The sequence below is a fragment of the Eptatretus burgeri genome, chromosome 12 (assembly GCF_056783735.1).
Source record: "Eptatretus burgeri isolate ZD-2024b chromosome 12, Ebu_testis_v1, whole genome shotgun sequence".
In the NCBI taxonomy this organism is placed as follows: Eukaryota; Metazoa; Chordata; class Myxini; order Myxiniformes; family Myxinidae; genus Eptatretus; species Eptatretus burgeri.
Window position 1 is genome coordinate 57,212,224 of NC_140972.1, and position 27,500 is coordinate 57,239,723.

Consider the following 27,500-nt stretch of genomic DNA (forward strand, 5'->3'; position numbering starts at 1 on the left):
GTCAGTCTTTCGCAACATTCCAGCAATATATATGATTGGTGATGGTTGACTGCCATTGTGTGATTTTTTTTTACATGTCGTGCTTTACACCTTATCTCGTATGAGTTGTCGTGCTATGAGTCGTGAGCAGAGAACCAATCTGAAGTTGCTTGCCAAGCTTGGCAAAACACCTTCCGAATCCTTCGCAATGCTGCAACAAGTCTACGGGGAAGAAACAATGTCACGTGCATGAGCATTTGAATGGCACAAGAGGTTCAAAGAGGGACAGAAGGAGGTTGAAGATGATCCACGGTCTGGAAGACCTTCAACGAGCAGAACAGTGGACAACATCGAGCGTGTGAAGCAGATGGTACGCGCATATCATCGACTCATGGTGCGAATGATTGCTGAGGAACTTTCCATCAACAAGGACACTGTCTGGATCATCATTACTGAAAATCTCAAAATGCGCAAGGTGTGCGCAAAGATGGTCCCCAAGCTTTTGTCCGAGGACCAGAAACAACAAAGAGTCACTGTCTGTCAAGACATTATCGAGCGCCTCGAGGATGATCCAGACCTGCTCGGGAGAGTCATTACAGGTGATGAATCGTGGATATTCGAATACCATCCCAAGATCAAACAGCAGAGTCGTCAGTGGAAAAGTCTGGCATCACCAAAACCAAAGAAACCAACGATGTCGAAGTCGAAGGTCAAGGTGATGCTCATCGCATTTTTTGACATCAAGGGCATCGTCCACTTCGAGTTTCTACCACAGGGTCAAACATTGAATCAAAACATGTACAAGGAGATCCTCTGGCCCCTCATGAGATCAGTCCGGGACAAGAGGAGGGATCTGTGGGAGAACAACACCTGGGTGCTCCACCATGACAACGCCCCTCCTCACAGTGTCCTGGGCATTCGACAGTTTCTGGCGGAGAGGAACATGCCAACTCTGGAGCAGCCCCCGTATTCGCCAGATTTGGCCGCTTGTGATTTTTTCCTTTTCCTCAAGCTCAAGGGGGTGATCAAGGGGACCAGATTTCCTGATGTCGAGGCCATCAAAAGGGTCATGACGACGGAGCTCCGGAGGATTCCAGAAGAAGCCTTCCGGGGGTGCATTGAAGCGTGGAAGAAGAGAATGGGCAAGTGTGTGAGACTGGAGGGAAACTATTTTGAAGGGGACAAGCTATGATTTCACAATATCTTTTGGAATAAAATTTCTGCGAAGTCAGTCCCGTTACTTTTTAGATGGACCTCGTACTGTGTCAGAGTGGCGACCCATCCAGGATTGTGCCCAATAGCCAAGGAGACTGCTTAAGCAGCACCAATGCTCTGCACAGAGTAAGGTCCCAATCTCCTCTCCTCCTCTTGTTTTGTTTTTTTTACAACTTGTGCCGTAGTTACATGAAAAATTATTATAGCTGTATAGTTTTAAATAAAGGGCTCATTCGAATCGCAAATTTTTGATTTACTTGGTGTTCGCTGTTTCTCCCACGGCGACCAGAAAAAAGGACGCAGAAATTTTTCTGCTTACTGAATGCAAGCACAATACACTTCAAATATATTGTTATGGATCTGGGGTTTGAGTTTTGCCACGAGAGGAAGCACTCAAATTACTCCCAAACACCTGGTCCTGAGGCCACTGGGCATAAATAACTTTGTGCTCTGGCAGGTTGTTAAGCAACTTTGAACACTGTTTGGTACTGCCAATCCTGGCAGGATTTCACTACTTCGCATGGTATCTTACCTGTGGACGGCCGCACCAAGGGGGTCTCATGCCGTCGATGTGTACTTGCATTGAACTTTCCGTATCAGGTGCAGCAGAGAGAGAGAGAGAGCTGCCAAGTATGCACCGGCTGACAAGAGCCAAATGGTGGGGTAAAACTTTCTGGCTAGCTGTGTGTGGACTATGCTGGACTAATGGAGGAAAAGACAGGATGAACTGGGTACATTCACAATGAGAGAAATTTATTTCTCAAGTAAGGGTGAGGAAAGGCATGTGGAACAATAAAAGTTTTTATTACAAAAACAATATGTGCTGCAGGGGAAAGCAAGGATTGATGAGGTGCAGCAAAATAAATGCAAGTATTTATAAGACAAAGACACAGTTCAGAGCTATTCTGACACTAATACTAAAACAATCTTAATTATGCTAACATGACAGGCACTATCAGATACATACCCAAGGAAAGTAGAAAGCAAGAGAGATGAGAAACGAACGAGGCATCTGCGACCTCTTTTGTACCTGGTGCGGCCGATGGGCCCACGCTTTCCAGTCGCTTAGTAGGGGGAGGTGGGAGGAAAACTGAGGCGTCTCCGATGCGTGGTCGGAAGGAGGTGCAAAATGAGGTGCATGGTGATTGCAGATGGGGTGCAAAGAAGAAAGTGTAAAGATGTAGGTCGGGGATATTTTGGAAACAAAGAAAAGAACGTGTGAGAGGATAGACTACTGTGAGTGTAAAGAAATCTGTGAGTGTAAAGGAATGTTTATGGGCTAAGGCAGTACTCGGTCTGGTGTCTCCCGTTCACAGGTGGACTCTGTTCCATTCCACCGCTCCGTCACACCAGGAACAAGAAAGGGCGGGCTAAATGTGAGAAGAGCAGGCGGGCCAGACGAGAGAAGGGCGGGCAAGAGAAGAGGTTGGGCCAGAGAGCAGAACTCTCTTTTATACTTCCCCAGTGGGGCAGCACTTGAGAGCAGAACAGGCAGACCACTGGATGTTTCCACATGCCCTCACTTGTGTACAGAACATTGCCCCGGCGCTAGCTCTGCCCAGGCTAGGATTCTGCACCAGAAATGAACTCATTCGCTCCGCGCTTTGCCACGTGAAGGAGCTCCGAGAATAACATGGGGTGAGGGCATTTGGCGGTGCTCTCCAGCCAAAAACATGTGCTGGACACCAAATGGGGGCCACAGCTGAGTGGAACGCGAGGGCTATCCCGACGATATTGACCTGCACCCAGCACACACTCGTGCCCTGAGCTAGACGCCAGAACGTCCAGCCCTGAGTATCTATAAGGGTACGGGATGCTCCCTTGTCTCCTGCCGGTCTAAAGGGAGGTGGTGGTCATTGGTGATGACAGTGGTTGAGCGACGGCAATGGTGGTGTAGTTTGAGGTTGTATTGTGGCGAGTTCATGATGGAGGCGGTTGTGGGCATTGTGGAATCAATGGTGAGTGTAGGCGAGCTTGAGTTGGAGTCCGATGATGTGGGGATTATTATGAAGGCATTGCGATAGTTGTAGAAATGTTGTAACATTGGGGTTCAAGTACGGCGAAGGTCTGAGGTGATGTGTCATTGGAGAATGGTGCGAGGTTTGAACGGGACATGGCGCATGTATGCAAATGAGCTGTTTGTGTACATAGAGTGGGAGCCCAGAAGATTTATTTATGTAAAAAAAGCACCACAACAGTGGACCTCATGCTTTGATGGAGCACTCCCCTAACATCATTAAAATGAATTGCTGCCAAGTCTGGGCTGTTTGATTACTGGATTATTGATGCTATTACTGAAAATCTGATTTTCATCAATTACTGCAAAACAGTACATGGTATCATCACAAATAATGTGTCTATATCCATGTTTTCATGGTCAATGATTCCAATTATAAAAGTTTAATTGTTGAAAAGTGTGTAGTTAATCATGTCGGAGTATATATGAAGAATGATGCTTAATGAAAAAAGCAAATGATGCATGTTTATTTGATATTAAACAGACATTTCAATAATACCAAGTCAACGAACACTGGATTTGAGAATCCCCCAACCAACACTACCATACTACACTATAGAGGCATTTAAACAGTCACTTCCCTTCCTCAGACGAAAATGCCACAATTCTAACAATATTGTTATGCTGTGTTTTACATATCTTCATCATTCTCATCACTGTCATCACTCCAAACATTGTCCGACTCCTCATCATCTGTGGACGTAGCTCCCACACTGTCGCCATCATCTGTTGATGTGCATGTGAGGGACTCTGGGAGTGAACTTTCTGGGTACCAATCTGGTTGCAAGCAGTTTTGAGTCAACTTCCATCCATAGTCTTTGGGACTCACCTCACCAGTGGGATCAGTCTGATCAGCCCTCTTCCACATTAATTTCCACATACTGCGCTCTTTTGATTTGATTGTCAAGAGTCTTGGGGCATGGTGGAAGAGAAGCACAGTTTATCTGCTTTATTCTGGCCATATTATATTTCCATGTAGCACCACTCATGCACACAAAAGCTTTGTATCTTGCTTCAGTGATGTTGGTTGTTTGGAATCTGTACAACGAGCAGACAAAGGAGGTGACACCTGGCATGTCCACTTCCTCTGCAGTGAGAGATCGCAGTGCCATGACATGATCTGGTTCTGCTTCCAGCAGCTGGAAGGGCATCACTTTTCCTTTTCTGAAGAAGCATGATATGAAGTCACAACCCGTCAGGGCATGAAAGTGCTTCAGTAATCTCTGGTTGTTTCTCCGCAAGAATGGCAGCTCGTTTTGAGACATCAATGTACCTCCGGTGGTTGCCAGATCCATAGTCTCACATGATGCTAATCCCTACAGACCTTCCAGTTCCTAAGTCACTATGCTACGTCTTACCTGTTCCGAAGTCACTGCACAGATTAAAGCCGGCAGGGGTTTCGCGTTCACCATTAGAGCATGTGTCGGCAATCTCAGTCTCAAGCCACTTCACCTAATCATAGCTGATACGGCCAAGGCAGTTCAGGATGATCAGCAATGATTTTGATCCGGTCAATGTTCCTAGCCCTAGCCCAAGTGATTGATGCTTCCAAGGACGAACTGCTCCTTTGGTACAGTTTAATTCCATTGCTTTTCTCTCAATTGCATACCTGACATGTTGCAATCATGGTTGTATGCCACCGATGAGGGTACGGAATAACAGGAGCATCAGATGGGGGACGTTGGGTGCGTTCTCCTTCAAAGTGTGAACCGAAGTGGGTGACGGGATATTTGATGACATTGTAAGAATTTTTGCGTGCAATGCAATGGCAGCATATCTGATTTCTTCAGCGTTGTCATTGGACTCGTTCAGCAAAGCAAATGCTTCTGCAGACGTCATTGAGGAGGGGAAGACAACATTTCCAGATATATTTGCTTGTTTGTCTATGAGGATGTTTTTAAATTGATCCTTCACCTTAGACATGAGACTTTGTACAGAGTACTTGTAAGTGTCATCCTGGGTTCCTCCAAGAGCAAGAAACTCTTCTTTGTACAAATTTAAAAGAATTGTCACCAACATGGGTTTCTTCTTCTTGATGAGTTCATTGTCAATGAAAGAGTGGCAATGTTAGGAAGACCAGCATTTTTCTTACGATTGGATGTTTGCTCTTCCTCATCCTCATCCTGCCTTACATAATCTCGCCGACAAGTGTTGTGGTACTTTGCCTCCTTCACAATCAGATCTTCTCCAAGTCCAAGGATCCTGGAATCACACTTTTTCTTTGCGGCACAGACAATTGACTAGCACCCATCTATTGTCAGGCATTGTCTCAGAGGTTCATTTTTCTGTGACTTCCTCTTCCTCTCCATTCCACAAAAAAGGCATTCCTTTCCAAGAACACCTCGCTTGGTGGTAGAAGGATGATCACTACTTGAACGAGTCGCCTTGTACGGTGGTTCAGACAGTTCTTTGTCAGCTGATGATATTTTTTTACAGCACAGAAATGACTGAGATATTTTGAGTGATAATATCAGCTTTCTGGTCGCTCAGACTTCCTGATCTCTTCTGATGTGCTGAAGAAATGATCATTTTGAAGTGCCATTCGGCATCGAGCAGCATTCTTTGCTGTTCCTCCTCTCTGCAATGAAAGACTTCAAGCCAGGTTCCTCCTCTTCTGTCTCCTTACAAATGATGCAAATGTAGTTGTCATTCACCATGATCTGCAGTGAAGAAAAAGAGGAAATAGTTAATATAAAGAGAAAGCATTACTTGTAGAAAAGCCAACACCAAGATGTACATTTCAGGGTGAACCATACATTTTCTAGCATTAAATATGTTTTTTTTTCATAATCATCCATTCATCCATGGGGACCATACTCTGTGCAGAGAGTTGATGCTGCCTCAGCAGTCTCCTTGGCTATTGGGCACAATCCTGGATGGGTCGCCACTCCGACACAGGATACCAGCAAGCTGGAATAATCATTGACCATGAAAACATGGGTATAGACACCTTATTTGTGATTATACCATGTACTGTTATGCAGATCTTGACGAAAATATAATTTTCAATAATGGCGTCAATAATCCAGTGATTTGGGGTACAAATCCATGGCCCAGACCCGGCAGCAATTCGTTTTTCTGATGTTGGGGGAGTGCCACATCAAACATGAGGTCCACAGCTGTGGCTCTTTTTACATAAATAAACCTCTGGGCTCCGGGTCTAACAGGCTTGCGTGAAGGAGAGGTCGTTTATGCAAAGTAAAGCAAAATAGATAAAATAATAAATAACCTGCCTAAAAACCCTCGCGATACATTTTGTCTCATAAACCCAATAAACATAGTGAAGGGCTATCTAAAACGGGTTGTAATGAAATAAATGTCTTGGGACTGCGATATGTTGTTTGTCATTGCCTCGGAGGGGAGCGCCGGCTTCACAGAACGACAACAACATAAAGCTCTCTCACAATCCACATCATCATCTATCTATAATTCCAGCAATGTGTGTGTGTGTATGTGTGTGTGTTTGTGTGTGTGACCACTGTTTCTCGACAACCACTGGTCCGATCCAATTGAAACTTGCCAGGTATATTGCTGGGGACCTGAGGATGTGCCTTTTCAAGGTTTGATATTAATCGGACAAGTGCTTCCCAAGTCATGGCCATTTATTTACCAACCAATGACAGGACACGTTGCTGCGGCCATTTATTTACCAACCAATGACAAGACACATTGCTGAGTAGGCGTGGCCGATGGGGAAGAAATCCTCAGCGATGTTCCCCATTACAGGTTACAACGTACGGACTTCCATATAGTGATGACTTACTGTATTCTTATAATTTCTTGATTTCTTATGCGCATTTATAGATAAACACAATGCCCCAATCCAGTCGTCGTTTACTTTTACGTCGTTGAAAGTTTTTTTTTTTCGTACGGCCACGCGAGAGTGAAGGAACATCCTGTGGTTGAGGGAGGCAAACTTGATTTTAATTAACTCTGTGTGTGTAAGTATCACAGCAGTTGTTACTTCAATGAAAGCGATAATTCGTGGAATGCATGTGAACATTCCGTACAGTCATGCATTAGTAGTTGAAATTTACTTACAATCATTCTTTTGCGCCCTCCTGCCACGCTGTATCGAATGATTTCATTCCTTCTGTTATATATAAAGGTGCTTATCACAATAATAACAAGATTTTTACATTTCAAATATTAAGTATGCTTTTTAATTGTTTTTCAACTGAAAAAGCATAAATTGCATATTTTAACATTAGTGTACTCATTTGATTCACCACACGCGCTGTTTTGAAGGATTTCACTTGTTTACTCATTGTAATCATATCATTTACTTTGCCTTTCTCACTCCGAAAATGTCCCCATGGAGAACCATGGCACAGTATCTGACTGGAATATTAAAGAGCGAGAGAAAGGGGGAGGAAGGGAGAGGAGGAGGATGGAGGGGGGAGAGAGGGAGAGACGTAGGTGAGGAAGGAGGGAAAGGGGAGGGAGAGAGAGAGGACGGAGGAGAGGGAGAGAGGAGGGGTGGGTGGGGGTAAGAGAGGAGGGAGTGGGGTAAGAGAGGAAGGAGTGGGGGAAGAGAGGAGGAAGGGATGGAGAGGGGAGGGAGAGGGTGTGTGTGTGTGAGAGGGAGAGAGAGAGAGAGAGAGAGAGAGAGAGAGAGAGAGAGAGAGAGAGAGAGAGAGACAGAGAGAGAGAGAGAGAGAGAGAGAGAGAGAGAGAGAGAGAGAGAGAGAGAGAGAGAGAGAGAGAGATGGGTGAGAAAGGGAGAGGGGTGGGATAGGGAGAGGAGTGGGATAGGGAGAGGGGTGTGAGAGCTTGAGGGGAGGGAGAGTGAGGAGGTGGGAATATTCTGGCCCCCACGGAGAACCAGGCCCTCATGGAGAATCACATCTGTGACATCCAGTTTAACGTCCATCCAAGAAATGGCACACACATTGATGAAACACCCTGCTTGGGAAACACTGTTCTAAGCTGTCTAGCCTGGCTTTGAATCCTGACCCAGCTATAAAGTGTCATCGGATGACAATTTATAGCTGGGTCAGGATTCAAACCCAGGCTAGACAGCTTAGAGTGAGCGTGCGTACCTCTTAGCTGTCCTGCTGCGATGTGGAAATTCAATGCTTTGTTACTAAAAACATTTTTTACTCATTGTAATCACATAATTTATTTTTCCTTCCTCACTCCAGACATGTCCCCACTCCCGCGATATCACGATCGAAGCATGAAGTGCGCTCGCGAAGTGGCTTAAGCACTCAAGCAAGCACTTCAACGAAACGGTTGATGAAACTTTTAAAAACGAAACATTTTATTTTTTTTACATGCATGTCTCTATGCTGAGGTGATGGTTCGTTTCATGAAAGAAGATTGTACAAAAAGGGGAAACATCGTGTAAAATAAAATTTCACATTTTCAGCGAGCCAGCCACCACCTCTTGCACTGCAGAACAAAGTGTGGCGAACGCAGGCGAGTGGCCCAGGAACTTTGTTCAAGTCGATCAATATACAGGATTCAATGACAATGCAGATAGTGTCGAGTGCTTGACAAATGGCTTGAGCACTCAATGAAGTACTCCAACAAAATGATTGCTCAGGAATGGTTGGCTTGGCAAGCAATGATCTGTCATATTAAACACCTTCCAGAGATGCCCAAGCAATATCCGAATTAGACAAATGAACACTTTTTTTTAGCAGTAAAATGAACTGCAAAGTTAAATTCTGGAGCTGAAATTTTGTAATTCGGTTTAGTTGAAGAGATTCTTGAGATTATGGCAGGTGCGGAAATTAAATAAAGCCACGAATGCTGGCGTCTCCAGGTGTTTATAAGCAGTGCAATGTATCCAGCGATTCGTACGTATGATCACTTCAAAGATGTCCGAATTGGACAAATGAACACATCTTTTTTTAGCAGTCAGAACTACTGCTAAGTTCAATTCTGGAGCATAAATTTTGTAATTCAGCTTAGTTTAAGAGATTCTCAAGGTTATGGCAGGTGCGGAAATGAAATAAAGCCAAGGACGCTGGTGTCTCTGGGCGTTTACAAGCATTGCAGTGTATCCAGTGATTCATAGCTAATAGTACGTGCCCGTACGTGCAAACCAAAAGAAAGAAAGAAAAAACTCAAACAACCACACAGTCCGTTCCTTCGCTCTCGTAAACAATGACTGGATTGGGGCATTTTGTTTATCTATAAATGCGCATAAGAAATCGAGAAATTATTATAATACAGTAAGTCATCACTATCCGGAAGTGGTGCGTGCCTGTACGGAATGTTCACATGCATTCCACAAATTATCGCTTTCATTGAAGTAACAACTGCTGTGATACTTACACACACAGAGTTAATTAAAATCAAGTTTAACCCCCTCAACAACCACACAGGACGTTCCCTCACTCTCCCGTGGCCTTACATCAGTGGCCGTACGGAAAAATAATAATCTTTCAACGACGTAAAAGTAAACAACGACTGGATTGGGGCATTATGTTTATCTATAAATGTGCATAAGAAATCGAGAAATTATTAGAATACACAAAGTCATCACTATCCGGAAGTCTGTACGTTGTAACCCGTAATGGGTAACGCAGCTGAGGATTTCTTCCCCATCGGCCACGCCTACTCAGCAACGTGTCTCGTCATTGGTTGGTAAATGAATGGCCATAACTTGGGAAGCACTTGTCCGATTAATATCAAACCTTGAAAAGGCACATACTCAGGTCCCCAGCAATATACCTGGCAAGTTTCAATTGGATCGGACCAGTGGTTGTCGAGAAACAGCGGTCTCTCTCACTCTCACACACACACACACACACACACACACACACACACACACACACACACACACACACACACACACACACACACACACACACACACACACACACACACACACACACACACACACACACACACACACACACACACAGCTGGAATTATAGATAGATGATGAACAGGCATTCGATAATATGAGTGAGGAAAGTGAAAAAAAAACTTTATCGTTAAGAAATCATTGCGGCCTGTTTCACGTCAAGGCATGGTTGAGCAGGCCAAAAAACAGGGCAGCTTCAGACCCCAGCGAGGTAACCCAGGATACACCTTAAGACCCCGTAGAGAGAAGTGGCTGAGGATGCATGACTGGTGTTGGGTTCATGGTTGGGGTGGTGGGCTTGGGATCCTTGGGTCATGAGTTCAAATCCTGCTTGGCTGCTGAATTAATACCAGGTGTGGTTGACTCAGCCTGTCATCCTTCTGAAGTCAGCAAAATGAGTACCAGCTTGCTGGGATGACTGAGCCATGAATTTCCTGTGCTGACATGGTGACCTGCCCATTATAGTGAGATGTATTATTATTAGGCTTCCAAGGTGATTCTGAAGACTTTTGTTGTTGTTGTTATTATTATTATTGTTGTCATCATGCAAGATCTTACTCACCTCACCTTATACAAGATAAAACAAAGTCTGCCTCGACTGCATACATAATATGTAAAGGATTCCACTGTACATCAATCGATAAGCTATCAAAAGTGTTTGGCCTCTTCTCTATGAGACATTGGAGGATTTCCATGCCCTCATCGAGTGCTACTGTAAAATACCCCATTAAATAATTCACTGGATCAAGCATAATACATGTGTGCCACTGTATCATGGTGGTGTGTGTGTGTGTTGTACAGATGTGTGTGTTGTACAGATGTGTGTGTTGTACAGATGTGTGAACAAGGCGTTATAATTGTTTAACCATCGGCTTGTAAACTGCTCCAAGGGCTTTAAGTCCCACCATGAAACGAGGCGATTTACACTGCTCGGCCCAAGTAAAACAAGTTGAAACAGTACTTACTACCCATAATCCCAGGCCCAGACTCATAATCCTACTTCATAGCCATTATTGCCCTCATCCCCTGATGACATTCGTAAGAATGCTAAACTCCATTTGTAATGGTGTTTCTTGAAACCGCTTTGGATTTCGAAACTTTCTATCAGATTGTAAAATTGTATTTTAACCTCCGGACCACACTTCAAATAAAACGCTTTATGTTCTGTTCTTCCCTTAACCTTAGATCACCTTGAACTTGAATTGCATGTAAGACTGATCCACGGGCTCCGCCTCCTCAGTGTGACGATGGCATAAATTTGATCAGATTGTGTTCGATGATGAGTGCCACACTGCACGACACTGGTCCAACACAATGATGGTTCAGCAATCCTCTTGGGAAAGCCAGGAAGGATAGCGCCGCTTGCTGGCACAAACACAATAACCGTAAAGATAAAGTGTTAACTGTGTGGTTCAAATTTCATTCCGACACTTGTGGAAACGTGATCGCTTGAGGACCTTGTGAAACAATCACCAATTCTGTGGTTAAATGAACGATTCGCCGTTTCATATCAATAATCAATAACACAGGTAGGTAGTTATTGCTCTCCTGTTGACAAAGCATCAAGACGCGCCCAAGGCCAGTCATGAACGTTTCTGTGGCTCAGAACCAATCCTGGAAAGGTCGCCATTCCATCGCAGGGTGCTGTAGGACAGGGCAGGAGTTTGGAATTTGGCCAGGGGCACCTGATGATAATGACCCACACTTGGGTTCTTTAAGATCCACCAGCAAATGCAATCCGACGGGACACCTAGATTAATATCAATACGAGGGAGAGTGCACTCGTTGACCCTGCCTGCGTAGCGCAAGTCACCGTTTAAGGTCGGGTAAGGAATCGAACCCAGAACGGACAGCTCAGAGGCAAGTAAGCAATAACCCTGCATCATTCTGTTGGACCTCGTAGATGATATACATCGCAAAATCACATCTGATGAAATCTCCCGTTAAAGACTCACAATTCATGATGGCATCATGGGTCTACCGCGGCGCTAATCGACCAGGAGGGAACCTCATGAGGGAAGGCCGTCAACTATGTATTCACTCAAATGTCAAAACATCCAGGACAATTATTCAGCATAGTGGCCAAAAGGCTAAACTCATGAGAAATTGTGGTGCTTCATGATGCGGCACCCCTATGACTATTTTAGGGAGTTGGAGAGGGGGTTGGGATCAAACGCAAAACAAAGAAATTCAGGCAGGTCTGGTAGCATTGAATGCAACCTGGAGCCATAACATGGAAGTACAATATTTACCTAGACTGAATGCTTGAACTAATATGAAACAACGCTGAACTTGAGAGCGTGCAATGTTCACTGCACACAAATCAAAAACCCATAATCAAACGACTGAACACGAATGCACAAGAGTCAATAAATACGACACTCCTCTGTATGAGTATGGTTAAGCTAATTTTAGGTTCTTGTGAATTCCTGAGATTTGAAGCCTCGACGATCTAATCTGTAATCTCGACCCTCAGATGAATATTTACTGGACATGAATTGAGGTTTGGGTGCTGTCTTTTTCACAAAATCCATCTGGGCTGTAATTTGCTAAGCGCTGTGCTAATCACTGCTCTCCATGTGGACCTCTAGGCGGTAATTTGGGGTTTGTTCCACCCGAAGAGATGGCAGACGTCCACATTCTCAACATGGCACTTAAATCGCATCTCAAGTGGAAAACGTTCATAATCCAATGGTCTTCACTTAACTGAGCTTGGGTATGACCTTGTAACGTCCGCTAGTGGGTACGTCATAAACAAGCTCGCATGATGACGTCTTTCGGACTGCAAAACACACACAGTTGCATCTGTGAACCATATTGAGGTTTGGGTGTCACGTAGTTATTGTCGGGTGATCTAATATATAAAGTTCTTTCTGACCACTAGCTGACTCACTGACTGATATTAAAGATCGGTACCTTCTGGGTGACATAGAAAGCTGAAAATGTGCGTGCCAATGCACATCAAAGCCGGTACGCCGGGGGGGAAAAAAAAATCAAAGAATTGTCGGACAACATCCATAAATGAAAATATAAATAAATGAAAAAAAAGAAAGAAAAAAATGCAGGTGAGTGACCCGAGACGATGGTGAAGCATGGTTCATACAATGTGTAAGCTCACCTTGCTCGGAGTGTAAAAAACTTATTCTAACCACTGACTAACATTGATATTAAAGTTCAGTACCTTCCGAGTGACGTAGAAAGCTGAAATTTCACATGCCGATGGACATCGAAGCCCATACACCTGGAAAAGAAATCACAGAACTGTCAGAAAGCATCCGTAAATGAAAATATAAACAAATGAAAATAAATAAATGAAAAAAAGAAAAAAGAAATACAGGTGAGCGACTTCAACCAATGGGGAAGCATGGTAATTTTGGGTGCCGACGGACATCAAAGCCGATACACCGGGAAAAATCACAGAACCATTGGAAAGCATCTGTAAATGAAAATATAAATAAATGAAAATAAATAAATGGAAAAAAACAAATAATGGAGATGAGTCACAATGGGGAAGCATGGTTCGTTATTACTTACAATGTGTAAGCATACCATATATATACATTTATCACCGGTCCCATCTATGCACACGATGCAACTTGCAATGATCCGGACAAGTTGTCTCTGCAGTATAATATGACAAGTGACTGATGATGATGGTGATGGTAAAACTGATGGTGATGACCATTGGATGTCATCAGAAAGCAGAACCCCTGAATCCATAGCTGTGGCCCGGATTGTTGCGAGTGTGGAGTCTGCAATTACCAATCTACCAGTGGAGGAGAAAACCACGATCATGAACCAGGTAGCTCAGACCATCAGAGCCTTTATATACACGAGTAAACCAAAACCTAACCTCTCGGTACCAGAGCTGAAGGCTATGAAAAGTCTGAGAAACAGGACCGATTTGATCTTTGCACCAACTGACAAAGACAGGGCAGTGGCAGTTATGGAGAAGGAATCATACCATGTTAAAGTCATATCACTACTGGAGGATGGTAAAACTTATCAAAATTACCTGATGACCCAACTCCAAAGCAACAACGGTCCTTGAACACACAATTGTCCATACTGAAACGAGCAGGCAGGCTGGGCAACCAGGACTACAATTGGCTTTACTGCAGCAATGGTTCAGCACCCAGACTGTATGGTCTTCCCAAGATCTACAAAGACAATGTCCCTCCGAGACCCATCGTTTCCTTCATTAATGCACCATCTTACCGATTGTCGGGCTTTCTAGCACGTATCATTGGCAGACTTGTAGGAAAGACTGATAAAACGGTTAAGAATAGTGGTGAATTTGTCCAAAGGATAAGAGAGGTTAGAATTCAAGATGATGAGATGATGGTATCTTTCGATGTGGTTTCCCTTTTCACCAACATCCCAGTCAATCTAGTGGTGAGCGTCACACTCGACCAGTTGAAACATACAAACGATTGGAAAATGGCTTGTCAAAACAGCAAACTAACACCTGAGGATATTGCGAGCTTGCTGGAGATGTGTCTGAACATCACGACCTTCATCTATGATGGTGCACACAGCCAACAAATATTTTGCACAGCAATGAGTTCACCGGTCTCTGCTGTTGTGGTTAATTTGGTGATGGAGGAACTCGAACAAAAGATATTTGAGTCTCATGAGAATTGGCTCCCACAGTACTGGAACAGATATGTGGATGACACCTTTGCCATTGTGCACACAAACATGGTAGATTACCAACTGGGACAACTTGGACAACCTGGGGAGACGGTGGACGTCCCCACACAATACACACCTCTGATGCAAAAGGCAAAAACGGGATGGTGCAAACGGCTGGATAAGGCAAGCAACAAACACCACTCAATCCCAAACACCACATCCACATGTGCACAACACCCAATGAGAACATACAGTACCATGTCGAGGCTCGTGTGAGAGCTAACACACAGAACATATAACAAGGCAGGAGACAAGAGGGGCAGGGGAGGAAAACACAAATCAGTGGGGAACGCAGACAATATGAGATCTGTGGAAGTTAGAGAGACGGTACGTGGTACATGGGGAAAACAAGATGGTACGACAGGGGCTTTCAGGAAGGAAAACAGGGAATTTGAAGGAGGTGGGTTTGGGGTGGATTAATGGGGGTATAAAAGATAAAGATTTTGGATGGGAGAAGATATGACATGGTTGTGAACAGCTGTTTTGAAGACCTGGAGGGAGGAGTGGCTTTGAAGAGAGTGTGGGAGTTTGTTCAAGAGGAAGGAAAAAAAGAGGAATGAAAGAGTCAAGGTGAGCAGTGATTCATGATATTGGCAGTTTCACCAGAAGGAGGATTTTGGCAGACCTTGAACGTCCTGTGGAAATATAGGTGGGACAGAGCACAGACAGAACAGGGAGGGGGGGTGGGGGCAAGGCCAGAGAGGAGATGGTAGAAGACAGAAAGACCACCGTTCTGCCGACGGTAAGACAGTGAGAGACCCAAACACTCAGCTTCATCGCGGGAGATGCCAATGATCTGGACACCGTAAAACCCTTCATTCCACAAAACATTCCAGAAGCATAAAAAAATCTGAAAACCCACTCCGTGGGAGTGCAACTTCCCTTCGCAAGGCAGCTCACCGGATGACGGGATTGAGGCAAAGCCTTCGGGACCCCCAATCTTTGATGAGAGGTGGGAAACAACGGGGTAACATTCCCGGGTCAGATTGCGGGAGAGTGTGTCGGGGTGGTGCTGAGGTGTCATCCACCAGACCGCGGTTTCCTTGGATTAACCTGAGGTGGTCCCGTCGGGTGGGTGCCTGGAAATCCCTATCCTGAAGAGAGGATGATGACCTGTCTCTGTTATCATCTGAGCTCAAGAGTTTGGACATCAGTATTGCAGCACTCTCTGAGGTTCGGAGACCAGATTGCGGCTGTGGTGTACGAGGTGCAGTGGAACACGATAAGCAAGAGTGTTAGCAGCAACTCCGCTTTATTACGCGTCCTGATGTACATTCCTGCCACCCCTAGTGGGCGAGTCAAGATACACGAAAACCTAATCACGTGATACAGCACACTCCTCCCCTCGTAAAATGACAAGTCAAATCATAACATGACCAACCAAAACCAATCAACACTCAAAATCCTCCAAATACCACGGCCACATCCTGACCCGCCTCAGACGGGCAGCGACGCCAGACGGCCCAGGCTCAGACGCCTCCCGGCTCGGTCGAGGTGACACCCTCGCCGGACTTGCGCCATCCGCAATAATAACCGCCGCCGGCCGACCAGCCTGCCCGACGTCCTCGGGCAGGACTAAATCAGGTGAAGACCCCGTGGGCGTCGGCACATCCGGCCCTGGCGATACAACGTCTGGCCACGGCAACATTACAGGTGGGGGTCCCACATCGCTCGGCTTGGGGGGGGGGGGTGACGCTGAACAGCGATCATGCATTTGGTCCACGTGCCGCTTCCACACCTCCCCACTATTAGTCCGCACCATGCAATTCGCCGGCCCCAGTACCACAAACACCACAGCCGGCACGCATTTGGAACCGTGGAAATAATCGCGCACCATTACCCGCTGTCCCACATCAAAAACCACGCAGCAGTGTCGGGCGCGACACCGCCCCACTCACCGACCCTCCAGGTCGCAGCAAATCCAGTCTGGACCGCAATGCCCGTCCATAGAGACGAATGGCAGGAGAATCACCCGTGACAGGATGAATCACGTTCCTGTAATGGAGCAAAAAGACATCGACCACAGTCTGTACAGGTGCAACACCCCCCCCCCCCGCGCAAAGCCCGTTTCAACATCTTAACAAATGACTCAGCCTGCCCATTCATCTCAGGATGATACGGTGCGGACCTTAGATGTCGAATACCATTTTGACGCAGAAACCCATCAAATACACCTGCGATGAACTGCGGACCGTTATCAGACACCAGGATCTCCAGAAATCCTTTATTAGCAAAGATCGTCCGCAGTTTCTCTACTGTAATGTTTGCTGATGTATGCTGCATTACTACAACCTCCGGCCATTTAGAGAATGCATCGATCACAATCAAAAACATTTTGCCATTAACCGGCCCCGCAAAATCCACATGGACCCTGCCAGGCCCTGTCTGGGGTAGGCCATAGTTCCGAAGCTCGACGCAGGTTATCAGCATCTGTTTGACACGTGGCGCAACCCTTAACCAACTGCCCAATGTCTTTGTCCAACCCCAGCCACCACAACAGGCTACGAGCAAGACTCTTGGTCTTCACAACGCCAAGGTGACTGACATGCAGTTCTTCCAAACACCGCTGCCTGAACTTCGGCGGAATCACCGCCCTCATTCCCCACATAACCCACCGTTGGACCAATGACAGCTCCGATGCGCGCGACGTGAAAGGCTGAAATGCCGGTGTCGAAGGTAGTTCGCTCCAATTCCCCGTAGAAATCGCCTGGACGACACAGGCGAGCACTGGATCATGAGCCAATTCCACCGCGACCTGTTTGGCCGTGATCGGCCCGCTTTGGACCTGGCCCAGCACGAACACATCGACCCGGTCGGCCGACTCAGACGCAGCTGGACCCTCCGCACACGGCAAGCGCGAGAGCCCGTCGCAGTTAGCATGCTTCTCGGTGCTTCGGAATTGAATATCATAATCGTAAGCAGCAAGAAACAGACACCACCGCTGTATTCGCGCGGCCGCTACCACCAGTACCCCGTGTTCGGGTCTCAGGATGAATTGAAGCAGTTTGTGATCCGTCTGCAAAGTGAAATGCCGCCCTAGCAGGTATTGATGAAACCTCCGCACACCCCAGACGAGGCTGAGAGCCTCGCGCTCGATCTGGGCAGATTCCCGCTCTGCTGCGGACAGGGTCCGGGATGCAAAACAAACAGGCCACTCGGAACCATCGTCCATCCTGTGGGAGAGCACTGCCCCGATGCCATATGCAGAGCTGTCGCATGCCAATAAGAGCGGACGCGCAGGCTCGTAGTGCACGAGGACCGTATCCTCTGTGAGCAGCCGCTTGACGCGGTCGAACGACGCCTGGTGTGCAGGCCCCCAGGCCTAGCGCTCGTCCTACCTGAGCAACCGTGTTAACGGCGCAAGTTGTGAGCTACGACACCCGTTCGATCACTCCACAGGCCTCCAGCCGATCCAGTTCACCCTTGACCTTGTCCCGCAGGGCATACTGCACCGGTCGTGGTTTACAAAAAACGAGGAACCACCCCCTCCTTCAGGAAGAGCTTTGCCTCCACGCCCTTGAGTTTCCCAAGGTCGTCGCAAAACAAACCTTGATGTCTTTGAAGAATCTTCTCCAACTGATCCTCCCACCGGCTCGGCACGGGTTGCACAAGGTGAACTGCGGCCCAGTCTTGCCTGACGCAGGACAGCCAGTCTCGGCCGAGGAGAGACGGTCCCCTCCCCCGTACGACGTACAACGGAAGCGCGGCGACCTGGCCTTGGTACCGCACAGACACGTCTGCCATCCCGACTGGCGTTATCTTCTCGTGAGTGTACGTGAACAGTGTGAGGTTTGACCTGATAAGCTTCAGGCCGTTGAGTCTTCGTGCGGTCTGTTCGCCTATGATTGACACAGCCGCTCAGGTATCAACCTGAAACGTGATCGGCGTTTTGTTCACTTCGATTTCCACTGTCATTGGGCGCGCCGCCGCCGGGCCAATTGAAAACAGGCTCAACCACGGCTGCCGGTTCCGCCCCGGGTTGCCTCGCACATCGCCGTCCATGACCTTAACGGTGGCCGGCGCCCCACGGCACACACGCTTCAGATGGCCCACCTTGTGACAATTTAAACACACGGTGCCTTTATACGGGCACGCACGGCGCAGGTGTCGACCTCCGCATCCCAAACACATCCGCGGGGTCACTTCGTCGCTCGTGCGGCCGCGCGGCGAAGTCCAACCCGCACCGAAGGTCGTGCGTGCGTCCCGGGGCGCTCGCGACCCCGCGTGGTCGGTGATGGCCCGAACATCTCCGCGAGTCTGCTCGACAGCTGTAGCAGTGCCGACCGCCGAGTCGAATGTAATGGCTTCACCCTTCAGCCGTAGAACAGCCGAAACCATCTTCGCATCTTGTAAATCAGCAATAAAACGATCTCTGAGCCGAGCTGGACGCTCCTCTGCCGTGAACTTGCATGCCACGGAAGAATGCTTCACTCGCGCCACGAAATCAGCGACGCGCTCCTCTGCACCTTTCGAGAGGCGATCAAACTGGTATCGAGCGAGCTGTAATGACATCTCCGGCGCCATGTGTGCTTTCATCTTCTGCACAATGTCCTGAAACGACAGCCCGTCATCACGGGGCTTGTCTGGCGCCACCAAATCACTCAGTAGTCGATAATGTTCCGTCGATAGCGAGGCGAGCAAGATCGACTTCTGTTTGCTCTCGTCGACCACATCATTCGCGTGGAAATAGCATCCCAATTGTTCTGAAAACAATTCGAAGTCGTCTCCAACGAAAACAGGCACATGTCCGTGTGCCGTGACTCATCGATCAACCATCCTCGTCAGCCAACTGTGGTGTACGAGGTGCAGTGGAACACGAGAAGCAAGAGTGTTAGCAGCAACTCCGCTTTATTGCGCGTCCTGATGTACATTCCTGCCACCCCTAGCGGGCGAGTCATGATATATGAAAACTCAATCACGTGATGCAGCACAGCGGCGAGATCATGGAGGGTGGTTCCACCTACTATTGGTCTGGTCGCACTGATGGTTACCATGCCCAAGGAGTTGCTGTAGCTGTGTCCAATAAGCTGACTCCAATGATAATTGAGGTAACACCGGTCAACGAGCGTATGAGACTAAGGATTCGTCACACCTTGGGTGTCATTTCCCTGGTCTCCATATATGCTCCGACTGAGGCGAGTGATCTCACCGTGAAGGACGCATTCTATGCCATGCTCGGATGTATGGTTGATCAGTGCCGCAGGCGAAATACTCTTCGAGTCGTGGGGGATTTCAATGCATCGACTGGAACTAATGGGGATGGTGATGAGACGTGTGTTGGTCCCCATTGGTCTGGAACTGTGAACCAGAAGAGCATCAAGTTCCTTGACTTTACAAGAAGTCATGGACTTAGGGTGGCCGGTTCATGGTTTCAGCACCCACAAGCTCATCGCTGGACTTGGTATTCCAATGCTGGCAGTGTGGCAAAGGAGATTGACCATGTGCTCATTGATGATCCGTGGAAGATGATCCAGAACTGCAGGGTCAACCGGAGTGCTCAGCTCCTCAATACTGACCACCGGCTTGTTGTAGCAACCCTTTAGTTGCACCTTAAATCCAGGAGAATGGTACCATCCCAGCCTAGGCTGGATGTTGGCAAGCTGAAGGATGAGAGGGTAGCTGAGGAGTTTGCGAACAGGCTGAGTGGAGATTTGGGGGGTCTGGGTGCTTTGAGGGATCCTGAAGAGCCGTGGAGTGCTTTAAAGCCCACCATCCTTGATGTTGCCAGTGGATGTCTTGGAACTCACCGGAGGGTGAAGAAGAATTTTTCTCTCAATGGACACTGGATACCATTGCCCAGTCACAGGGCCAGGCAGAATGGCTGAGCTGAGCTATTCAGGGAGCTGAGGTGTAAAACTGTCCTTGCACTAAGGGTAGACAAGGAGGACTCTGTGCGAGGAATCTGTGAGGGGATAGAGCATCACCTGTGGTCAAGTGATTCTCATCCTGCTTACAGGGGAATTCACGCATTTCATTCATCCAAGCCCATCTCTCAGTGTACTGCAGATAGAGCAGAGGTTGATGGGCTCCAGACAGGGGAGTCCGAAGTGAAGGCCCGCTGGGACGGTTACTTTGAGCGGTTGTACCAGGCTGATCCACCAGCTGTAGAGTTGGACATCAGGGGTGTCTCAATCTCAGTTGCTGACCCTCAAATCAATTTTGCTCCACCTTTGTTTGTGGAAACACTGGTTGCGGTGAACCGGTTGAAATGGGGTAAAACTCCCGGGATCTGTGGCATCCATGCTGAACTTCTCAAGGCTGTTGGAAATGCTGCACTCGTGTCATTGCATGCAGTTCTGTGCTCTGCCTGGAACACGGGCATCATCCCAACTGACTGGAGGAGGGGCCTTGTTGGCCCTTTTTGGAAAGGGAAGGGTGATCGCCAAGACTGCAACAATACCGATGGGTGACACTGCTCTCAGTGCCTGGCAAGATCTTTGCTCGGATAATTCTTGATAGGGTTCGCCACCATCTGCTTGAGCACCAGCATCCAGAGCAGTCAGGCTTTACACCAAAGAGGTCAACGATTGACCGTATCCTTGCTCTTCGTGTCCTCACTGAACGCAGACGAGAGTTTCGGCAGGGGCTGCTTGCAGCCTATGTTGATCTCTGTAAGGCGTTCGATTCAGTGAATCGGGATGCCCTCTGGAGGATTCTTTGTCTTCGTGGGGTGCCACCAAAACTGATCGATCTGATGTCTGAACTATACTCTGGTACTGAGAGTGCTGTGAGATGTGGTGGTATCATCTCTGACTTATTTCCAGTTTTAACTGGAGTTAGTTGTTACTGGCCCCCACACTTTACAGCACTTGCATGGACTGGATTCTGGGGAGGATGTCGGAGAGATAAAGCTGCGGTGCATCGTTTGGGAATGTCAAGATCTCTGACCTTGATTTCGCAGATGATGCAGTCATCTTTGTTGAGACTTTGGATATCCTTTTGGAGGCCCTCAAGGTGCTGAATGAGGAGTCAGAGCCACTGGGATTACGGGTTTCTTGGGTCAAAACTAAGATCCAGGCTTTCAATGACATCTTGGATGCTGCAATCTTATCTGTACCTGTTTGTGGTAAGGATGTTGAGGTCCTGGAGAGATTCACTTACCTTGGCAGTGATACTCATGTCTCTGCTGGCTATGAGCTAGAGGTCAACAGATGTCTGGGTCAGGCCTGGGGAGTCATGGATTCACTGGAGCATGGGGTGTGGCGCTGCCGGTACCTGTGCAGGAGGACGAAAGTCCGAGTCTTCAGGTCCTTGGTGCTCCCAGTCTTGCTCTATGAGTGTGAGACTTGGACTCTGACTCGGGATCTGAGATGGAGATGTCATTCCTTTGGTACCAGGGCTCTTCGAAGAATCCTTGACTATCGCTGGTCAGACTTTGTGTCCAACGAGTGGTTGCTGAGAAAGACGCAAATGAGATTTGTTACCTGCATAGTCTGTGAGCGTCAGCTGCGGCTGTATGGACATGTGGCTCATTTTCCTGACACTGATCCTTCTCACCAGATTCTCTCAGCAAGGGAGCCTCATGAGTGGAGGAGGCCAATGCCGACCATGTGTTTCGTGGTTGCAGCAGGTTGATCAGCAATTCAAGGAGATGGGGATGGGCCAGGCATCTGCCTGGGGGATGGCCAGACGGAGGCCCCTGGAGTACCGGTGGAAAGTGGACGCAGCGACCTGCTGCTCTGGCACATGCTCCTATACCTGACCTGAGGGCTGATGCTGTTTGGACCGGTTGCAGAATCTGAGTCAAGGTTTGACAGCAAGCTATCCACCTTGTCAGGAGAAAAAGACACAGAGTCCAGGAACAGCTCGGTGTAACTGGGTAAGATGGGTACAGAAAGTGATGGGTTTGGGACAGAAGGTTTCGAAGCAAACACGGTGTTTAGGCATTCAGCCTTTTCACGTGCGGTGTCAGCAGTGCAGCAATTTGAGGTAAGGAAGAGATGTAGGGGGAAGATACACCAGAAACAGAGTTATCAAGAAGGGCACTCGGTAGAGTGCATACCTCTGCCAAGTAATGCCCCCGAGAACATATCGGACCCGATACATTTTTGAAATATCATGCGATATATTGGTTTTGGCCCCATCTCTCAATGGGGAAGAATCACTTTAGAAATTAAATAATTCTCGTATCCAGATCTGGATTCGGATTGTCAACAAAATCGAATCAATTTATCATGGTCACACACCCAACGTATCCACCAAGTTTCATCCAAATCCGTCCACAACTTTTTGAGATATCGTGCTGCATAATAGTTTAATCCTATCTCTCAATGGTGACGAATCACTTAAAAAAATTATTGGATCTGGAATCAGATTTCATCAAAATTTAATCAATTCTTCCTTGTCACACACCCAAACATGTCCACCAAGTTTCGTCCGAATCCGTCCACTCCTCCCCGACACTTTGGGCTCAAAACACACCACAAACACCACAGCACAACATAAGCACCTCCAAACCACAACACAACCACCTGTGGGAAGTTATAATCATGCATTGTTTATCACTTCATGAAAATTAGAAGAGGTGTGAGAGAGGGAGGAGGGGTGGGGGAGCAATGACAAATGAAGAGATGGGGGGAAAGGGTAGATGGATGGATGGATGGATAAATCGAGGGAAGGGATGGATGGGAAGGGATGCAGCTTGGAGAGCACTCGCCAAGTGGCTTATGCACTCAAGCAAGCACTCCAATGAAACAGTTGATAAGGAACAGCTGGCCTGGCAAGCGATGAGCATTCGCCGATCAGTCATATTAAATATCGCCCGGAGATGCTCGGATTGTCAGTGTGCAAATTGAACAAATGAACACTATTTTTTTAGCAGTCGGAACTGCTGCTATGGTCAATACCACAGTTTTAATTTTGAAATTCTGCTCAGGTTAAGAGATTCTTGAACTTATCGCATGTGTGGAAATGAAATAAAAGCATGGACATCAGGAATGTCAAACAATGTTGAATTGGACAAATGAACACTTTCTTTAGCAGTCGGAACTGCTACTAAGGTCAATACCACAGTTTAAGTTTTCAAATTTTGCTCAGGTTAAGAGATTCTCAAGCTTATCACGTGTGCAGAAATGAAATAAAGCCATGAACACCCGGCATCCCCGGGGGTTTATAAGCATTGTGATGTATCCAGTGATCCATAGGTAAGATGATGAGGCATTTGATGAAATGAGTGAGGAAAGTGAAAAAACAACATTTGAGTGCTTTATCGTGAAGAAACCATTGTGGTCTGTTCCAAGTCTAGGCATTGTTGAACATGCTGAACAAAATGGCAACTTCATACCCCAGCAAGCTGGCAGAGGGCTGACTAATGGGGCTGACCAAGGATGATGCCTTGATGAAGGATAATTAAAAGAGGCCGTTAATTATCTTCAAAAGGGGTGTTTAAATTAACCCAAACACCCAATTTTCATTCATGCGCAATACCTTTGGAGTTCCCTTAGTATGCATGCAAAGTTTCAGGCTGCTATGTTTCATGGTTTTGGAGTTATATAGGAGACACACTGACTGATGGACTCAATGACACATTATTATGATTAACTAGCAAATACAACCCGTCGCTTCACTGACAGGGGTATTGGGGGGGGGGGGTTGAGAGAGGAGGGAGGGGAGGGAGGGAGACAGCAGGAGAGAGGTGACAGAGAGGAGAGAGGGAGTGGAGAGAGAGAGGAGGCAGGAGGGAGGGAAGCTATGAAGGGGGGAAGAGTGAGGAAGGCAGGGGAGAGCTATGCCTCACCAAACATTACTATACTGTGGGAGGGGTGTGAGGAGGGTGTGTGTGTGTGAGAGAGAGAGAGAGAGAGAGAGAGAGAGAGAGAGAGAGAGAGAGAGAGAGAGAGAGAGAGAGAGAGAGAGAGAGAGAGAGAGAGAGAGAGAGAGAATGAAAAAAAAAACGACATAAAGGTGAGGGGTGGAGGTGGGGTGAGTAAAGAGAATGATATGTTATGCTAAATAACCGAACACACACACACACACACACACAAAAACAAACTCATGTCAGAACAGCTGTACACACAACGACACAACAGAGTTTGGAAAGTAATCCATTGGCACATCTGCAAAAACTTTGATATCCCAGTTCCAGAAAATTTATGGGAACATCAACCAAAAGTAATCACTGAAAACATGAAAGTACCTACCGCTCACATTCAACCTAATGATCCCATCGAGCGTGAACATCGAAAAGAAAGCGTTGTGACCAGATATCATACTTAGGTACAAAAAAGAGAAGAAGGCATTGCTGATTTTGGTGCTTATACCAGTGATTTTGTACTAAACTATGCAGAAATCAAGAAAATGACCAAATACCAAGCCCTCAAGAATGAAGTGAGAAGATCCTGGAAGCTGAAGAATGCCAAAGTTGTACCAGTGATAGCTGGACCTCCAGGAATGATGACCAAGAACCTCACAGAGTTATTAAACATAGGGGCAATACCCCTGGGTGCTCAGCTGGTAGCGGCTGGATAAGATAATCAGGCAACCACTGGTAGGCATGCATGACCCACAAAATATATAACGGAGAAGAAAGTAAATACATATGGATTTTTTTTTTAATGCCATGAACAAACTTTAGTACATCATGGGAGGTGAAGATGGTGGTCGTTTTATCGGAATTGCATGTGTAGTTTCTCAGAAGAAAGCAAATGCATATTTTGGGGGGGCAACACCCATCCCTCCACAGACCCACCTAGACCCCAATTTTTTTTTAATGTCATGAATAAGCTTTAGTACATCACAGGTGGTGAAGATAGTGGTCAAGTTTCATCGGAATTGTATGTGTAGTTTTACAGAAGAAAGCAAATACCTCTTTGGAGGGGGGAGGCAACCGACTCCACCCCACCCACACCGTTAACACCCTCTGTAGACCCCTTCAGACACCGTTTTTTTAATGCCATCATGGGTGATGAAAGTTGTGGTCAAATTTCATTAAAATTGTATATGTAGTTTCTGAGAAGAAGTTGCAATTATTTGTGGACGGACAGACAGACTGACGATGCACCATTCCATAAGCTTCCTGGAACTACTTTACAGGTGAGCTAAAAAACATTCCTGGGAATATTATTACAAATGAACTACAGCTGGAAGCTCTCCGGGGCTCAGCGACGATCCTGACGAGGAGCCCTCGGCACAAAACTTTGAGAACAGAAAACTTCACAACTTGGTCCATGAATCGTGACCCCTTACTGAAATGAGGATGGATACTTTGAGCCCTCCCTGGAAGGACTCCATTCCACATTCTGAAACCCACATATGCCGATACCACTCATTGACACACACACACACACACACACACACACACACACACACACACACACACACACACACACACACACACACACACACACACACACACACACACACACACACACACTGAGACCAGGGGTGGGAACATTCAAAACCAACAGCTCGTACATGCATCGACCTTTTCACCCCAACGTCGGCTCTGAACCTGATTCATACATGCTATAGTCCCCTCAACAGGGGTGAAATATAGGGGACCAGGGGGAGGGTTGGGAGAGAGAGATAGAGGACTGGAGAGAGAGGGGGAAGAGTGGAGGGGTCGGAGAAAGAAATCAGGGTGGGAGAGAGGGGTAGGGTTGGGAAGGAGAGGGGTGAGGGATTCCAGCAGAGGTGACGCCCAGTTTATCGTTTATCTGAAAGAGAACATGCACAGTGATGAATCACCGGGCCTATGAAACACCGGGAGGGCAGTTTCTAACTGGGTTGGGATTAAAATCCAGGTGACACAGAGTGAGCATACGTATCTCTCGGCTTTCCTGCCGTGATGTGGCGATTGTTTACTTCAGAACTGAAAAGATTATTTTTTTTCTCATTGTGAATATATCATTTATTTTGCTTTCCTACCTCCAGTGTAGAACCATGGTATCACAATTGAAAGTTGAAGAACGCACCAAGTGGCTTTTCTGCACAATGCACAAAACGTTTGAAGAAACTTTTAAAAGTGAAACGTTTAATTTTTATTTGTATTTATCGATGCCGAAGTGACGGGTCGTGTAATGTCATCAAAAACGGGAAACATCGTGGAAAATAAAATTTCATATTTTCAGCGAGGCAGCCACTGCCTGTTGTACCGCAGAGCAACAAGTGGCCAACGCAGGCGAGTAGTCCTGAACTTCGTTCAAGTCGATCTATATACAGTATTCAGTGACAGTGCGAATATTGTAGAGCACTGGTTCAAGCACTCCCAGGAAAGGGTTGATAAGAAACGGCTCCTTTGGTACACAATGGGCAATCACTGCCCATCATATTTAACATACACCTCCCAGAGACCCCCTGGATGTCAAATATGTCAAAATTGGACAAATGAACACTTTTTCCGGAGTCAAAACTTCTTGGAAGTTCGATTCTGGAGCGAAATTTTGTAATTCTCCTTAGTTTAAGAGATATTTGTGATGATCGCATGAGCGGAAATGAAATTAAGCAATGAACGCCGACGTCTCCGGGCGTTTATAAGCATTGCAATGTACCCAGCGATTCGTAGCTATGATGAACAAGCATTCGATAATATGAGTGATGAAAGTGAAAAAAACAACAAACTTTATCATTAAGAAATCGTTGTGGCCTGTTCCAAGTCAAGGGAAGTTTTTTCAGGCCAAAAAACATGGCGGCTTCAGACCCCAGCGAGGTTACCCAGGAAACGCTTAAAGACCTCAGAGAGTGAGGTGGCCGAGGATCGCTTGATAAAGGATATAATTAAATAAGGCTGTTAATTATCTTCAAAAGGGGTGTTTTAATGAAACCAAACCCTCAATT

At 46.8% G+C, this 27,500-nt stretch overlaps 1 protein-coding gene across 3 annotated transcripts in view; it reads right to left on the minus strand.

Annotated features, from left to right (window-relative positions):
• Positions 1 to 1,953: 1,953 nt before the first annotated feature.
• The window catches only part of LOC147015685 (uncharacterized), a 237,713-nt gene continuing 212,166 nt past the window's right edge, over positions 1,954 to 27,500 (minus strand). For 2 of the 3 annotated variants that reach the window (XM_085848079.1, XM_085848078.1), the window contains 2 exons: positions 13,213 to 13,272; positions 1,954 to 5,871 (listed from right to left, as the gene is read on the minus strand). In XM_085848079.1, coding sequence (XP_085704205.1) covers positions 5,737 to 5,871; positions 13,213 to 13,272 — 195 coding nt within the window. In that variant the 3' untranslated portion in view covers positions 1,954 to 5,736. Of the gene's footprint in view, positions 5,872 to 11,221; positions 11,397 to 13,212; positions 13,273 to 27,500 lie in introns of all 3 variants that reach the window. The other variant, XR_015049791.1, reaches the window with a different exon arrangement.